The sequence below is a fragment of the Lathamus discolor genome, chromosome 1 (assembly GCF_037157495.1).
Source record: "Lathamus discolor isolate bLatDis1 chromosome 1, bLatDis1.hap1, whole genome shotgun sequence".
NCBI lineage: Eukaryota > Metazoa > Chordata > Aves > Psittaciformes > Psittacidae > Lathamus > Lathamus discolor.
In genome coordinates, this window is record NC_088884.1 from 84,323,947 (window position 1) to 84,342,161 (window position 18,215).

At 38.0% G+C, this 18,215-nt stretch overlaps 1 protein-coding gene across 4 annotated transcripts in view; it reads right to left on the minus strand.

The window, feature by feature from the left end:
• Positions 1–11,512: 11,512 nt before the first annotated feature.
• Positions 11,513–18,215, minus strand: part of LOC136016452 (solute carrier organic anion transporter family member 1A2-like) — a 54,904-nt gene continuing 48,201 nt past the window's right edge. For all 4 annotated transcript variants that reach the window (XM_065683658.1, XM_065683676.1, XM_065683666.1 and 1 more), the window contains 7 exons: positions 17,833–17,997; positions 16,530–16,725; positions 15,650–15,815; positions 14,414–14,598; positions 13,777–13,841; positions 13,121–13,238; positions 11,513–12,246 (listed from right to left, as the gene is read on the minus strand). In XM_065683658.1, coding sequence (XP_065539730.1) covers positions 12,087–12,246; positions 13,121–13,238; positions 13,777–13,841; positions 14,414–14,598; positions 15,650–15,815; positions 16,530–16,725; positions 17,833–17,997 — 1,055 coding nt within the window. In that variant the 3' untranslated portion in view covers positions 11,513–12,086. The remainder of the gene's footprint in view (positions 12,247–13,120; positions 13,239–13,776; positions 13,842–14,413; positions 14,599–15,649; positions 15,816–16,529; positions 16,726–17,832; positions 17,998–18,215) is intronic.

Genomic DNA, 18,215 nt, shown 5'->3' on the forward strand with positions numbered 1-18,215 from the left:
CCATGTGTAATCCAATCTAGAGCAGAACTCTCCATTGCAAGGAAAGACTCTGACCCAGAAGTCATTCCAGGCATTACCAAGAATCACAAGAAGCATTCTTTTACCATCTAGTTGCATGTAACAGCACGGTGCTCACTTTTGCAGACACCTGAATTACAAAATCAGATTCATATCTAATTAAAGGACCATCCTAGCAATTTCTAAATATAGAGAAAAGGAGTTTTATGACTCCAATAACTTCAGGAACTCTGGAAGGAAAAACCATTGTCTCACCGTTCCCTTTCTTTCCAGAGAAAGGTAAAATCCTGAAATACAAACTTTGACAGAGTTTATATGAAAAGCCTTGCTTAGCTTTATCTATATAAAAACACATTAAGATATTTGCTAAAGATGAAATTAATTCAATGAAATAATGGAAATCTATTATTTAGTTGCAAAAGGTAAAAGAAATAATAAACTTACTAAGTCCATAAATATATAAATTCTCACTTTCCCCTAAGGCTTGGTAGTTAACTGCAGACAATGTATTTACCTGCCATAATGACACTTCCTGTTGGATTTTACTTGATAGAATTTTTAAAACTTTACTGTGATGATTGTATATTATTTATTGACTTATTGTGGGCTTGTATTCAATTCTTTTATTTAGCCAGAGGGACTCTGTGCTGTTACTCAGTAAGCAAATTAAAACACATCTCATTTCTACCATTTAATAAGTATATATGCAACACAGAAAAACATTATTTTCTATAATGGTTTTAGTTGCTCCGTTCCTGTGTTAGTCCTTGAATGCTAAGTTCTGATTTAATTAATTGAGTTTTAACACAAGGGAAGGTACATATTGAAATTTTCTCTTAAAAGAATGAAGAAAACAGGAGATGCAATTCAAGCTATTCTTCAGATAAACTGATCCATTCTCATACTTTTGTATTTGCCAAGTTCTTAATGCCTTAATTACTACTTTTTTTAAATCTCTAAAATGCTTAGATTCATCCACTGGAATATCACTAGAATAAATCAGAATTTGCCTCATCTGATAATTTCAAGTTTACATATATTCTAATCTGCATTTGGACTGCTTTTAGCTATGATGATATTGTAAATATCATGATGATATTGTAAATATCATCATATATATGTTGAGGAATAACATATATAAGCATTAGCCCAGGTCCCCTATTTATCATTGCTGTCAGCCTGCAACCAGGTGGAAGAGTAGAAGTACATTAGAAAAGTAACTGCAAGCCCATTGTCTACCAGAAGAGGAGAAATAGTTCTCAAAAGGAAGCACCCAGAAAAATCCCATTAGCACTTCAATAAATGTATTTTAGAGTTGAATATAAAGAATTTTATCTACAGAGGGTATGACACTTCTTGTGATTGTCACACTCAAGTGGTAGGATCCATTTACAAGGTAGCAATGAATGGACCTAGTGCAGACACTTCCAGATAAGCCACTCAATCAGTTTCTCTTTATAGTCAGACGAGGAAAAAGAAGCATTTCTAAAGGTGTGAGTTGTCTGGTCTATTTTAGATACTTACTTTAGGTATGAGATGAAATAAATTCCAGATACAGCTGTGAAAGAAAGCTAGACAGCAAGATCAGCTATTGACAAAGGAAAGTCAGGAGAGATGAATCCCACCATAGAAGACTTCAGTACTCCCCTAAAAATAGCTTTTCCAAACTGAGCTCCAGCGTCTGACAGCATTTGATGTCATGCTTCTCTGTCCAACTCAGTTGTGATACGGCAGCTGCCAACAGATGAGGAAAAGGGCCCTTGTTATGGAAGGGCAGTCCTGGCGAGGCGAACTGCAGCTGCCAGATCCTGGCCAGCCCATTGGCACATGCTGGCAGAAAGCATCAGCATCAGCATACATCAGTGCCCCTCCATAAGCCACATTGTGGGATGTTGTGTCAGCCACTAGCCTGACAACTGGCTATACAATGGCTTTGCCCACTGGGAACCTGTTCTGCAAGGCGTGTGGTAGCATGGAAACTCAAAAACAGGAGAGTAGATCACCAACAAGGAAATGCTTGTTGTTGCTGATCAAGTGCTACTGCTTCCTGTGTGACCCAACACTATCCGTCTACAACAGACTGGTACTGGGAGGCACTCAGAGGTGCGTGCAAGAGCCCCCTACAAACAGACCTAGGGACAGCTCTCATGGAGGGATCTACCTCCTGAGCCTGGCCAGGTGATACTCTGCATAGCACCACCAGCCCTGTTGCCAAAGCAGGACATGGTGTTCCTCATGTGAGGCACCTGGCTGTGTGCACATCAATGCCCTTGCTGTGTTATGAACCCTATCAAACAGGTACAAGATACTCTGAGGCTGAGGACAACAAAGGAATTCAGAGAAAGTGTGTGCACATTCCCATGCTTAACCAGCTCATTTCTCCAGGAGGTTTTGTGTGGCAGTCATGAAACTGCAGAATTTTTACGTTTGGCCTCCTGCCATGCAGAGGTAAACCAGATGGCAGCTCCTGCTCAGAAGGCTGCCCTTTCAGAGCTGCATCTTGTTCATCAGCAGAGGAAGCATTGTGCAAAGGGAATACAGTTGTCATTGCTTTAGTTGCACTCGGCTGCACTGATTGAGCTTTCCTGCTAAACAAAGCCCCAGCCTGAAGCAGCACAATCCAAAGTGCCAGCCAGTGCCAAAAGATGACGTAGCAATGCCATGTCAGGGCTTACGAGGCTGCAAGACCAAGACTCTCAGAGCTCAGTCTGCAAGTCACATCATGTGTTTCCTCAGGAGTAACAGGAGGGAGGAGGAACGTGAATTCTGATAGACTGTTCCCTATTAGTGATGAAACATGGAAGGTCAAGATGGGAAAGAAGGGAATAAATGTTAATCCTCTGCTTCAAAGAGAAAAAAAGCTTTTATAAGTATAATCTGTACATAAGGTCTTTCTCTTTTCACCAATTCTTCACCTGCAGAAAGGTGTACAGAAAATTTGGGATTGCTATGCTAAGCTATCATGCGATCTTACTGTAGTAATTCTAATTTCCTTAGGTCCCAAAGAGAATTAATAAGACAAAGATACAAAATGTAAAAGCATTTCAGAGTGCTCCTCTATGAGAATTTTCTCCTGCAAAACTTAAATTGGCAACTGTTCACAAGCCTCCTGCAAAACCGTTGCAATCTAACTCTGCAATAAGGGTATTTTCTCCTTAAGGATGGGACCTACTAGGTACTCATATGTAAAACCTCAAATAATTTAATAGTATTAGAGGAGGAGCGTTACTGATCTCTTCAAAATGTAAGACAGGTATTATGTGTATACTCATCTGGGAAACAACACTATTAACCTTGGAGGAATAGACATAAATTATTTTAAGTCATATCACTTCTTGGTAAGATGGGCTGCATGTGCCTTTGAATTTAGACATAGTTTGTGCTTGAATTACTTAGTCTTCTGAAAAAGAAAAAAGTATCTCAAAAACAAAAACAACAAAAAAAAAATCAAGTTTTTTGTCAGTGTTAATTCATGACTTCCAGCCTGAATCTCTAGCACATGCTGGATCAATGCTTTAAGCTGAATAAAGGAATTGTTGTTTAGATGCACTCTACGCTTACAAATAAACATCACAGGAATTGGATAGTCCAAATAAACATATTTGGGATGCTTTCAAAGCTGCAAAGGAGAAGTCTAACTACCACTGACAACCTTCAGAAGAGGAGTGCCCACCTGCAATGTTTGTCATTGGAAATCACCTTTTAGAAGTATCTTGTGTACAAGTTGTACTAAACATGAACCTAATAAACTGAAGGGGAAAAATAGGTTCTAAAAATTGCAGTACCACGGAAAGTTTGTTAAAAAAACAAACAAACAAACAAACAAACAAAAAAAAAAACCCAGCAACTCTACAGTGGAAAATAACCCAAAAGAAATCATCTTCAAATATGTTAGTAGTGATGGGTATCTCAGGCCAATATCTCTGCTGACCTCTCTAAGCTCCAGCTCAGAGTGGGAGCAACCTGATGCCTATGCCAGCTCTGCAGGAGTGCAAAATACACCTGAGCTAGAGGACAAAGAGGAGTGAGTCTCCACGCATCAGGGAGCTGGATCACAAAGTACGATTGTGCCTTCACAAGCAGAGCACCACTGGAGAGACACCCTCCACTTGCAAACAGTTAACTCTTGGCACTTCCAGTCACATGCCTGCACAAGTAGCGCATTTTCAATCTCATCTCCCTGTGGGTGGTAACACAAAAACACAGGAGAAACTCTCTGCTGGCAAAATTGGTGCAAAGCCCCTGGATTCCAGTAAATTTGACCAAAGTCATGGGGAGAGCTCTTGTGAGCGTTATGAGGTACCTGCACCACTTCTGCTGGTCGAAGTGGTTGGTGTTTAAATGCTAGCTGGTTCTTGCATTCAAAAGTGCAATAATAACTTACAGTATGGCTAAGTAATTCTCAAATAGCTTTCACTCTGTCCTTGGTGGGAAACACAGGAAGAGTGGCTCAATACTGGTTTGTTTATATTGTGTTTGTTTGTAGGATGTTATAAACTTACCTTCCTCTTTTTAAAATGAAGAAACCTTGAAGTACTTTTATATGCAAGACTATTACTACTTACGCACCTTACAGGGATTTTTACTACTAAATTATGTTTTAAAAGTTATTACAGGAAAACTTACAAACTTTGTGCTTTCACTTATAAAATGCTAGATGTGGGAAGCTTCAAGGAAAACATTTCCTAGTTCTCCCCAGATCAGGATTTCTCTTTGCAGTTACAAAGAAGTCTGCTTGTCTTACAGCTACTTTTAAAAATAATATTTTAGGTAGAGTTTTGGGTTTTAATGAAATGATGAATTAAGAATTTTTTTAAGTATTAGTTGCAACAATAGGTTTTGAGGTAGTTGGGTTTTTTTATATAAGGAATATCTAAAGCAGGCATATTGTGAACTATCACTAAAAATATTGTGCAGCATAATCTCAGGTAATGGGAATTTCTTTCTTCTACTAAGGAATGTAAAGATATCTTCCTCTACAACCTGTAAGAAAAATCATAGGTAGCATAAGTGATATAGTTACAACTAAAAAGGCAGTATACACTCTATTTTGGTAACCCAGCATCATGGTGACCCATGTCTTTCTTTTTCACTGATGGCTTCAGAGGTTCTGAAAAGTGAAAATAGGAGTCCCTGAAACAAGTTTCTGATGTTCAGCTACACAGAAGCAATGACAACACAGTTTACAAAACCGTTCCTTGTTTTTATTTTGTAAATGGCACAAATTGTAGAAAATTCTCATAGGCAAAAAATCACACAGTATAAAAATGTAGGAGGACCATGGTTAAAGCACTACTGGAAGACCTTTTTCACGGCAGTAAAGTAATATGCCAGTCAAGAACCTGTTCATTAGATGAGCATCTCACAAATTTAATGTATTCTTGGAACAAATCATAAGGTCCTCAGTACATATGGAAGGTACAGGCTTACTTTAGGGAGATTGAAAGAATATCTGAAGAATGTAAAACTATCAAAGAGGAAAAAATCAGTATTAAATTGGATGAGAAACTCTATATTAAAATAAATAATGAACACAATAGAGTGCCTGTGACATACACGGAAAAGTTCCAAGACAGTAAAATTAACAGAGTGTAAAATACACTCCAGAGAAGTAATGTAAGCCATGCCATCTATATTTTAAAATTAGACTTGACAAACATTAATAAATATGTGCCAAGAAATAGTCTTTTATTGGCAGTAAAGAATGTAATTTATTTACTGTACTCAGTAAAATTTATTTTATAAACTCAGAAGCACTAAAGCAACTGGATTAGGACTAGAATTAAAGGCCTAGGACACTAAATTGTTTCCATCTGCTCATTACTGTCACTGCCTACATTCTCCAGCATGAGCACTTTACAAACAGGCAGTAATTTAAATCCCCTTTAACAGCTGGGGTGTTCCCATTTGCAGTTTGTGGTGCAATTGTTAAACCCAAGCCATATGCACTAGATGCTCTTCCCCTGCTGTGGTAGCAATATCAGGGACATCAGCCACAACTCCTTCTGCTTATTGCCCTCTCTTTCTAGTTCCTGCAAGCAACATCTTTTATCACAGAGTTACCTGCCAGCCCAACACACTTGGGAAGTAGTTTTTCTTCTCAAGCAAAGCCCAAATTGTACTGGTGCTGCAAGTCTGAGGTGACTGAGGCCAACTCTTCTTGCTGAAAGACACAATGGCATCTGGCAAAGCTTCTGGTGAGGGACAGAGGTACATACTTAGTTATAAAATCCAAAAGGAAAAAGGTTAATGACTACATTATTATAATTTACATGATAGTCTAGGCTAATGCACCATTTTTTTCCACAGTGTTGTCTGGATTACGGTATTATTCCAGCACACATTGCGCTTGCTAAATGTTATGCAGGTATTAATCCTTGGCTGTTGCCTGACTGGCTAAAGTCTGATTCCCACAGCAGCTCAAATCTTCTGCTTGTCATCCTATCACACATAAATGGTAAGTAAGGATCACTGCACATCCTGGAGTTATCTGGATTCCTTTTCCATGCAAACACCATCTAAACAGGCCCTCTTGGTACCTCTTCTCCTGCCTGTTTAATTTTTTTAACTAAAGGCAAAACCAGACTAACCTTAATCGTAGTGTTCTCTTTTCCTGTCACTTCACTTAAAGCTGACACTGTTTTGTGAGTTTGTGATAATAAACATGCAAATGAGCATCGATGGCTCAACTGTCATTTTAGGACATTCAGGCCTTTGAATTTTGTAGAGTAATTCCCTATTAGTCATCTTTGCACCTAGAAGACTGACTGAACTGCAAGCTTGTAAACTCCTCTTTACTTGGTATTGCACACACTGTGAAAACACACATCTGAAAAGTGTGGGAGGAAAAAAGCTACCATTTATGCCAACAACGCTGAATGACTGTAATAGCTTACTTTCAGTGTTAAAGCCAACTAAATATATGGCAGAAGGATTCCTGTGTGGTATGGATTTCTGTGTGATTTATCAGCCCATAGTGCTGAGGCAAAATAGCTCTCCCACACCTACCCGATTCTTCGCCTCTCCTGGTATTAACTGAAGCTGTAATTCATTTTCTAACAATATCAGTCTGCTGCCATGGAGGGGTGTAGTATCAAGTTCACAATGCTCATACAGAAATAAGATTTGGAGAAATCTAAACTATTCCCTACATACCAATGCCTTTGCTAATTAACACAGGTAGAACCTAAACTGGACCTTAAGGTCCCTGACTGTAGGAAAGCTCATAATTGTATTCAGCCTCTACTGCACAGGGCCTTGTCTGAACTGAAAACAGCAAGATAAATAAACAGAGAAAGTTGGAAACAGTGAATAGTTTTGTGTTTGGTATATTTGAACTTAGAAATCACTTCTCTAGCACCCAGCACAGTATTTCAGGAGTCAAACTGCTACTTGAATTAAAAGTGAAGTCCCTTAGTAGACTGTCTGTTAAATTGAAGTGCCATAAAATGAAGACCTGCATAAACAAGTTGTCTATTTGTCTGTGTGTATGCATATATATACTTCCAAAAGGAATATTCCTCCAAGCTCCTGGTCATAAGTAGAAGAAAGTCAGGAAGCAGCAGCAGCAATGCTGCAAATTCTATTATTCAGATTGACCAGGGTTAAAATGCAGAAATCAGTATTTTCTGTAGAAAACTACAGAACAACAACTAAAAGCCAGGGCTTACGCCCTCTTGACAGTTTCTTTTTCAATTCTGGCAATTTCTGCAGAAATTTAAGCTTGTTTTATTCTGGCTTTGTAGCAGAAAGCTTTCTTTAGACGGGTTTACTATCTACACAAGAAAGAAAAAAAAATCATGTGCCAGACAGCACCTAGTTGCCTAGGCTCTGGCCTTCCAGAAAGCTGCTTTGAAACAATAGTAACAGCAAAGGTACAGCACGAGCTGGACCACTCTCTGTTTAATTAACAAATGAGAAGTTTGTTTTTTTCAAAGCCAGTTTTGGAACCATTCAAACGATAACATTATAAAGGTAGGTAGCCTTTACACAAACACAGGGGGTCAAGGCCTTTTAAAAAGCAAGACCTTTGTAATGAACCTTTTCTTTCACACCACTGTTCCGCACCTGTAATGGGCTTTCTGCCCTTCCAGTGAAGACATTCCTCTTAAACTGCCAGGATATAAGGATCCGGGAAGCTGCCACCAATGGTCACATGCATGTCTGCCCTTGAACAAACAGTGGTTCTATCCCCTGAGCACCTCTGTTGTACGTTAACAAGCATATATCATGCTTCTGGCATGGAGCAACTGTGAGTGGCAGCTTCATGCCAGAATGGTCTCTTCTTGAAGGGATGTTAGGCATTGTGATACCCAAGATTTCACCTTCTAAAGGGATCTAATACTTTTTGTTCTGCATTTTAAGTCTCCTGTGATTTAAGAAATCTATGCCCTTGATTCTCTGAACAAAGCATGAGAGGGACAATTACCTAGTAATTTTCCACATTTTCAAAGTCCTAAACAACAAAAAGTTCAAAATCTCAATAAGCATAACTGGGAACACTTTATGCCTTATTAAGAAAGGAGAAGACTAACAATAATTCTGTTTAAAAAGCAGCAGTAGCCAATAATTTGTTGCTGGATATATCCAGTTTTTATCACATTACCAGACTTACACAAATTGACAAGTGATTTGGCTTTTTTGCATCTCAAATCCTATCCAGGTATGCTCAAGGTTTTCCTCTCTACAACCTGCAGGTTGAATTAGCTCCTGGTGCAATGAGGCTTGCTTGGATGCAGAGTATGTGGCAAGTATTTATCTGCTAAAACTCAACATGAGATAGAAAAAAATACAGAAATAGCCTGCTTTTCACTTTAGTTGAAATGTCTGAAAAAGAGAGTAAGCTTGAACTGCTGTTAGTACTTGTCCAAAACTGTAATGCTCATGTATTCAAAAGCTATACCATGTTAACATGTTTGTATCACAAACACAAAGCCAGCATTCATATCATATATTAGTCATACCCTCAGCCAAATTATTATGTAATGCTGCAGTTTTGGTTACCACACCTCCCTTATGTCCACTAATTAAAATCAACTTGCCAGGTAACATTTTTAGCTCCCAAATGAATAATTTCCTAAATAAAATAAAATAAAAAAATTATAACTTGAACAATAATCAGAAATTTTTAATTGTGCAACAAGAATAGGTTTCGATACATAGAAGCAGCAGGAAGACAATGAAGTTTATACCATACACAGCATTTTTTAGGATACATGTAAAATTGTTAATGACTTGCAAAAGACTAAGAAATTTGGCAATAAAGTAGCTGATCAACTGAAAAGTTGATACAAAGATAATAATGCAAATAGAGAAAAAAAAAACCAACCAAATATAGCCTGCATATGCACAGAGATGTGCTTTTTATAATGCATTAACATTTTTTCTGTAAGATACTGAAGACTGTTTTTGTTTCTTTGAAAATTATGGCTCAGCACCTGATCATGGTCAAAAAAACCCAATGAAACATCAGGGACCATTATGCAAGACATTGAGTACAAAATGCTAGATAAATACATGTCAAAATACATTTGTGCGTGGTTTGTGTACCATTGTCTTTAAAATATCTCCAAGGTGGTTACGTGTCCCATTGAAACATCAAGTGTTTGTTTCTCAGTGTCTGGCAGCATCTGTATCCAGGCACCAGCACCTAGGCTTCCACTTAGCAGGTTTAAAGATCAAAATTCGATTCACAGGCAACCTTTACTGAGTTGAAACTTCAGTGACAATGAAACATGGTGGATTGTGCTGTGAAAGCTATCTGCTCATCTTCCAGGCACTCATTTTTATTAATTTGACAATGGACTTAAACCCAAATACCCACACAGTTTATAAAACACATTTACTGTTAATTCTGTGGCCATTATTCCCACCTGTGGCTTGTGCTACCTACAATGCTGACACAAGTCTTGGTGTTTGAAACATCAGGCTAGGATCAGCCCAAAGTTTCAAGCACAGTGAATATCACCTGAATACCTACTGTAACTCACAGCAAATAGTCTCTTTCCAAATGAGTGTCAGTTTGGGGCTGTCTTGAAATGTCCGACACCACCTACTTTAACAATACACATCAATAAGGCCACTCATTTTTAAGGTAAGTGCATGCTTACATGCTTTGCTGAATCAAGGTCAGCATACTCAAAACTTAGAAGGATCAAGTCTAAAGTTTGGCTTTACATTTGAAAGAAAGGTCCACATTTTTCTAACAGTACTTTTCACAGTGTTTTTCTGACCTCCCAACCTAATCTTAGCCTGTGGTATCAGACATGGCATATCATGAAGGATTTATGATGATTACTTTGGAATGACCTGCACACTCTGTTTCCTGGTTTTGCTCTGGGAAAGTGATGTTCCCACCACATGCTTATGCTAAGAAGCTTCTCTACCATGCCATCACCCAGCCAGCTCCATCCAAGTTGATAAACAGTCTGAGTAGCAAGGTAATGACTTCAAAGCATCTCATGAAGGTGGCCTATGTCACTGCTACATTCTTAAGCAGGTAAACTGGAACAACTAAAAAGAAAGTTAATGTATCTACTAAACTGCTAAATTTAAAACTTGGAAACTTTCCTATCTGCTTCCTTCCATTTCAGAACACAGTGAGTTAACGAGGCCTGACTCTTTGGCAGTTGTCCATTTAAATGGCACAGATTTACCTACCTAACAAAGCCCTTTTGTTTCCTACAGCTGTGAAACTTCAGTGCACTATAAGTTTTCATGTTTCCCAGGTTACCTTGGCACCAAACTGTGACTAAATGCCTGAAAAAGATTTTTAACTCTAGCTTTGGAGGAATATAATATACACAAGAAAGAATGATGGCTTTAAGTACGTGCCCCGTGGTAGCAAGAACAATGCTGGAAATTAGCTGTGCTTCAAATGTTCACAAAGCTTCTGAGCTGCTGAAGCTGAAGAGAGAACTGAACTCTCTGCTCTGCTCAGTTACAGACTGCATCACCCTTGTCTTTTTTTCTGTTACCATTCCATCTGTTCAGCTCCATCACCCAGTGCAAAGGGAGGAAGTGGCTATGAAATCTTTTTAAAAGAGTTCATTGTAAGGAACTCCTGTATTTGAAGAATCTCTAAATTCTGGTGCTGATTTCCTGCTCCATGGGAAGAAATGAATTTTGTCATTGATTCCACAAGGGCAGGAAGCAATTCCAAGCGCATGCACAGACGTTATTAAGAAGACACCTTAAAGCAAAACAGAATATAACTTAATGTAGCTACTTTGGGGAAATACCCTTCCCATTTTTCAGTGGCTGCAGAAGGTCCTGGGTTGATAAAATGGGAGCAAGTCTGTGTCACATAGGACATGAAGAAATATAGGATTTAGCAGGCAGCAATATGATGGGTAAAATGCTCACAAGTAGTGTTCTACAACTCTTAATGTGTGAGTTATTCCCTTCTTCAGTGAATGCAACGAAAGCAACAAATCCTTAGAATGTTTCCTTGTCCATGCTCTATGCAAACCTAAAACATCACCTAACACCGCAGTTTAAAAAAAAACTTTTCTTTTTTATTTGTTATTGTTACCACAGCACCAAACCATGTCATAACCCATGTTCCCAATATATTAACCACCTACATTATGCAGAATAACAAAAAGCCCCTGCCTGAAAGGACCAACAGTGTAATTGAATAAATTTATGGAAAACTCAGGCCCAAAGCAGGTACGATGAGAATGTCACTGAAAGAGGCTCTGGCAGTAGCCATTGTAGAATTCCAAGATGAAATCTGGCATCAATGGAGTCAGTTGCAAAACTCCCACTCTCTTCAGTGAAACCAGGACTGAAAACATAATGTTTCTCTTTATCTCACAGTCCTTTGTTCACACAACTCAAACCTAGCATTTTGTAAGTTTTCTTATTTCTACTTCTCATTCTTTGTACTAAACACATTTTTACAGTACCTTCTGTTTATAAACTGATACTTTTTGAATAACATAATTAGGATACATCTACATATAATTCTATTAATCTCTGCCCAAGTTCACTAAAGTATGAAATCTTTCACAAATATTTTACACTGCAAGGCATTTTCACAGTATGTCTTGCTTTGCTTTGAAATATTATTCCAATGCTTCTTGTTCTTTATCCTGCATTTCTACTGGTGCATTTACTAAGACTTGGTTTTCAGTTTTAAGTTTCTTCTTTAAAATAAGGAGAATTACTGCACTTGGGATATAGGACACTCCACGTAATATTGCTGGCAGGCCGACATAGAGCCACCTGAAATAAAGGATAAGCCTCATTAAATATATGCATTTGTAAAAAAACAGCAAAACTGTTCAGCATACATTGTTTTGCAACAATTGCCCAGCCACTCGAAAGCTTGTGCCCTCAGCCTTTTGGATCTCACAGAAGAGAAATCAATAGAGCAGAAACTATGTCAGTAGCAACAAAATGGCTACTTAGACGACCCATATTCAGGCAACTAATTTAGGCAGCAAAGTTAGCCATCTGGTACCCTATGGATCTCTCCACAAGGAAAAGAAAGAGCCCTAAAAAGAGTAGCTCAGACCACCTGAGTAAAATTACTGGGTATTCATGAACTAGCATTTTTCTTTCAAATCAAACTCAACACAATACTAAAAGGAATCACCCTGAGGTCACTATTCAATAAGACTTTTCTTCAGAATTTCCACATTGCTTCTTGAAGGACTACAAAAGCATGACCATAGTATCCTGGGCCAATTTCCAACTTGGGTATCTATATCCTCTCTACAAATTAATTCAAATACTATTTCAACCATTTTCAACCATGATACTGCATAGTAAGCCATTTAACAGTTTTCCACAAGGGCTTACTGCTTTTATTTTGATTTTTTTTTTTATCAGAATTCAGTGTTTTAAGATGTGTTCTCATGAAAGCCTATTAATAAAGTAATTATGGCCCCAGAACATTTCTGTTCAGAGGGTGTTCCAGCATCTGTGGCAAAGGCTACACTTGACAAATAAAGCCAATGCCAAGGAAAAAGCGTTGTGTCAAATCTCTAACATAGGAGCAGTTGTTCTACTAGGAAAATACAGAGTGTAAAATTATATCTCTATGTATGTAATAATACAGTAAGCAGGAAAAATTAAAATAAAGTAGAAAATGTACCTGTATGTGACAATGTCATATATCCTACATGCTCCTTCTCCACCACAAGTCATAGTACCCCACTTTAAGCAAGTTGTATCTATCAAAGCTCCAAAATAAATGGGAGATGGGATTCCAGCTAAAAAGAACATTAGCAACACCTTTGTGAGCAGCATATTTCTTCTGATTAGCAGATACACTATAGAACCTATATGGTTTCTCACCTAGTCCGTCTGTCCTGTCCTCTTGCAGCATGAACCATGTTCCCTGTATTTCTTACATTCTCTCTTCTTCCTTATCCACCTACCCTCAACCACAGATTTTCTTTCCTGTTGTTTACAATATATATATGCTATAATATGGACTGTGATTTCTATTCAAAACTCAACATTTTCTCTCATTAGTCAATGTTGTGTTCAATGAACATATAACAAGAGTGAAGGAATCTAAAATGGCTTTCAGATGAGCAGACAATATAGTCAGCCTATTTCCCAGCATAAATAAATGCAAACTGAAAGCTGTTTTAATTTGCCATGCTGCCTAGATCTGTAAAAAGTCAAATTCCTCCTGATCAAAGGCACTACATAGTAGACTCCATAATAGACTCCTGTGCCAAGCCCCTTGAACTCTAGATCGGACCTAACTGTGCTTCTAAAGTGTATTAAAGCTTTTCTTACCAAATACTCTTGAAGCTAGTCCATGGATGCCCACTCCAAATGACTTTTCTTCAGGTGTTAGAGACCTATGTATGTGATAATTACATTTTACACCAGTTAGCAGAGGAGGCATTAATAAGAAGTGCTTACCTCTTGGTTTTCTTTTTCTTTTTCCATCTTTTTTTTTTTCCCCAGCTAACTATCACATTAGGCCCAAACCATTATAATTAGAGCATTGGCTGAAAAAGTTCATTATCCTCATTAGTTGACACTGAAGTTCCTTAGCTAGGACTGCCAAATTCACAAAAGGAAAAGCAGTTGTCCTGGTATCATCCACTTGGACTGAAGTCAGCGCAAAGTGTAAGATAGTTGTGCCTAAACCAGCATCATGTGGATGTCATCAATCAAGACATGGGTATCACACACACTTCTCAATATCTTGGTGTACTGACTCTACACTAATTAAGGATACAGCTGATAGCCAGAAGCAACAGGTTATAAAGCTGACACTAAACCTTAACACAGCACAGAAGTGACATAAGATTGTCATATTCTTCCTCCCTTCAAACACAAACTAACATACTTTTAATTGTTAAGGGTGTTTGACCTCAGAATAAAACTCCAGTAGTTTTTTTATGATAAGGACATTTTACTGTACCTTATTAAGACCATGTATCCAGGCATGGCTGCTAAGGAAAAAATGAAACTGCAGACTAATGACAATATTAAAAAATAATGAAGCATCTTCTCACAGTTTTCTTCTCCATCACACTGGCCCAGAGTTGCAGAGATATTTTGAGATGAAAACCCTGAGGCTGCAACACAGGCGCAGTTTTCAAATACCTGTCAAAAGAGTATTTTGATTGCACGAATTGTCAAAACTCACACACCAAATGTGAAACTTGCACAGCTGGCACCTAGCTCCCTCTCTCCTGAATGGGTATGTTACACATGTGCAGCACTGCACTGCAGCCTCTCTCCCTGTCTGCCAGGCACAGATCCAGCCATCATCTGTATACAGCATATTGGGTTAGAGAATGGGAGAGAGCTATGGTCTCCTTATGCAGCTGGGTGAGTGGTTCCTCAAGTAGGCCATAATCAAGAGCGCCTTGATTTTCCAGCACAGTTATGTGGACCTTCCAGTTCCAACAGGTCTGACTCTCTTTTTCATAATGTAGTGTCTTCTTTCACATGCCAGAAGAAACCAGAGATGTTTGATTGAGGATGGGTTGCAATATTCTCACTCAAAACACTTGCTTCTACGGAAATCATTGAGACTACTGCTACAATAAGAGCTCTCAAATGTCAGCCAAAGTGTTCAAGGGCATCAGTGTCTGGCCCATACTATTATCTAATACTTCCCTAAAATATTTGTAAAATAGAGGCTTTCTAATTTCTGTTGATTTGGGGGTTTATTGAACTCACTATTTTTGACTGGTTTCAATCTAATTAGAACTTACAAATTTTTCTCATGGATAATGTATTGTTAATTAAGATAATTAAAGTTCTATAATACCCACTTACTTGTTTAACTCTACAGGGTAAAAGAGATTATTAAGTTCATGCTAAAGAATTTAATTTTAGCTGAAATGTTCTTTGGTACTCAGGTTTCTAGCTGGCAATACCCTGAGAATAATATCTTATTCCATTTTGAGCATTTAATACTCCTTACAAGAAAAGGAGGCTTCTTATTTGTATTATTTAATTTAAACAAACTAATTTTCATATTCAGTTTGGAATTTCCGTTGCCACTCAAGGAATCTTTCCAACTCTACGTATCACCTTATATATCCACTTAAATGTACATGTATGGATATTTGCCAGCCTATATTGACATGGATATTTTTCATTTACTATATTTCATAGTTACAGCACAATAAAATGTATGCTTTACCATACTCTTTCCAGTTCCTCTTGAGGATTTACACCCAGCAAGACAAGGTGACACGTAAGTGATTCCGTTGTTCCCACAAACAGGGTCCCATATTTTAAGTGGGCAATCACAGTCCCTGTTGCAGCCAGCAAGTAGAGTACTTTCTGTGTAAGAAACTTGTTCTATTCTGAAATACATTCAGAAAATTAGTAAATATTTTGGTAATGAAATACCTACAGTAACCTTTTGTGATGCTTAAGGCTCTATTCTAGCTCGCGTGTTGATCCAGGACACAGTCCTATATAATCCTATCCTACAGTTGTGCCTCTCTATTTTTCCGTAGAATGTTTTATTATATCATATTAATATTATCAAACCATAGATAGGTATGCATACCCTTCAGCATTTTTCTTATCTATGCATGTATGTTCTTGATTGTCTATAAGCATCATATATTTCCCTACGTGTGCATTTTGCAGACACACAACCCTGCCCAGTGATTAATGGCAGGCTTCAAATCAAGATGAAATATCCTCTGATAAATCAACAGCAGTCAAATTCCAATAAATCAGTCCCTCTGTAATTCTGAAATTGTATTCCTGTGTGCCTAATTTGATCATCTTTTTATTTCCACCTGCAGTTACATGACTTGAATGTATAATTACATAAATTAAAGAATTAATATGAACATGTAATTGCATGATTCTTGATGTGGATATCTTTTCACTTTATTGTTTAAAACAGGGATAACAGAAGACAAACCTACTATCTCATACAAATAAAAATCCTGGAGAATTTAGAACACTAAACTAAAATGTTTCAAAGGTATGGATTCCCTGACTGATTCTTGACAAGAAAAATCATTCTGGTGTCTTAAGACCTAAGTCTTCTTGTGCCTTACCCTTCATAGGAAATTGTAAGGCCAGCAACTGGTGAAGTATCACAGATAGTCCAATAGGCACCAAAGTAGAGAAGGTATTCCAGTAAAGATACCCAAAATGCTATTTTCGCAGCCTGATAGATATTTATCTTGAATTTCTTCATGAATAAGCCTCCAAAAAAATACCCAACACATATAACTGGTAAGCCGTAAACTCCTATTTAAACAAATGAAAATTCCATGTTAAAATAAAGGAGACCATCAAAGCCATTCATAAGGGAAGACTCATACAGTGCCTGTGACTGAATTTAACCACAGTGAGAAATGGGTCTCTAGTTCCCCTGCACATCCAAAACATCTGCCAAATTCAACAGCAGTTGGGAACAGCATGGAAAGGTGCTAGACAGTAGGACTAAAATGATTCGTTAGAAAATTGCGATCTAGAATTGCAATCAAGTTCCAACACACACGCGCGCACACACACACGCATGCACAAAGCAGGGTTTCAATATAGCCTCCCTAGCTGACAGAGAAACTCAACAGGAAGACAAGGTGGTGGAGCAAATTTTGGCGCACCCTGAGCATCACAGAAAGGAGGAACAGACTTTCAGTTTTTATATGGGGTTACTGAACATGCTGTCATGCTTCTTCACTGTTTGATACTTTAATGAAGACTGACTGAAAGACATTTAGGAAGTAGTTTTACACATGCATCATATAGTTTGGTTGGCTTTGCCTGAGACAATGTTGGTTCTGTAACAACACTTGACTGTGGGTGGGCATGGAGAATGAGGGGGAAAGGGAAGACTATTAAACCTGAATTTGGATCCTCACACCTTAGCATGTATTTCAATACAGAAAATGGTCTATCTAAAAAACAACCCAGCCATGTAGTCTCAAAGCAACAGAGGTATGTGATAGGTACGAGACTTTGGATACACAGCTTCAAAACACTGGTGACAGAGGGCAGCAATAATACTCATCAGGTCTGGGATATTTGGTGTGGCAGATTTTAGAGAAAATGGTAGAGCTACTGTGAAAGACAAGCACTGAGTTAAGTTTCCTACCAATCAGATGAAACTTCTGGGCCAATTCAAAAGATGGGAAGTTGATTATAAAATTCTACACAGAAAATTCAGAGATGCTTAGCAGAAAATGCATGGTTACTTGGAAATATTTTGTGGTGTGGACTCTTAGCTGTAGAATCATTTGACCTCAGTATGTATATGTATTCCTGTGCACATGAACATATATATATATATATATAAAATACTAACTGAATTTGCATAGAGGCATCACAGAGCAAAGAAAAATGAAAACATACCAATTAAAAAGATGGCATCTGATGCAGATTTTCCAAACTGCTGTTCCACATATTTGGGCATGAATGATAACATGCCATTGAAGGCATTGAACTGTAACACAGTTATGCATATAAATAACATATAAACTGGGTTGTGAAGCAGAGCCTTGAGGAAGGGGATGAAATCTGGAATGAAATAATGTAATGAGTTAGTGTGATGCTTTATGAAAAGAATCACACAGTGCTTAGTGTAGCTGAGAGAGGAAGAGTGAAACAGAAATAGTCCTTAACTGTGTCAGGCTAGTCTTTGTGCTTTACCAGACACCACAGGCCAAAGATTACTTGCTTAGCCCAAGCTACCCCAACATATCATTTCTACACATACATAACCTCACACACAGACA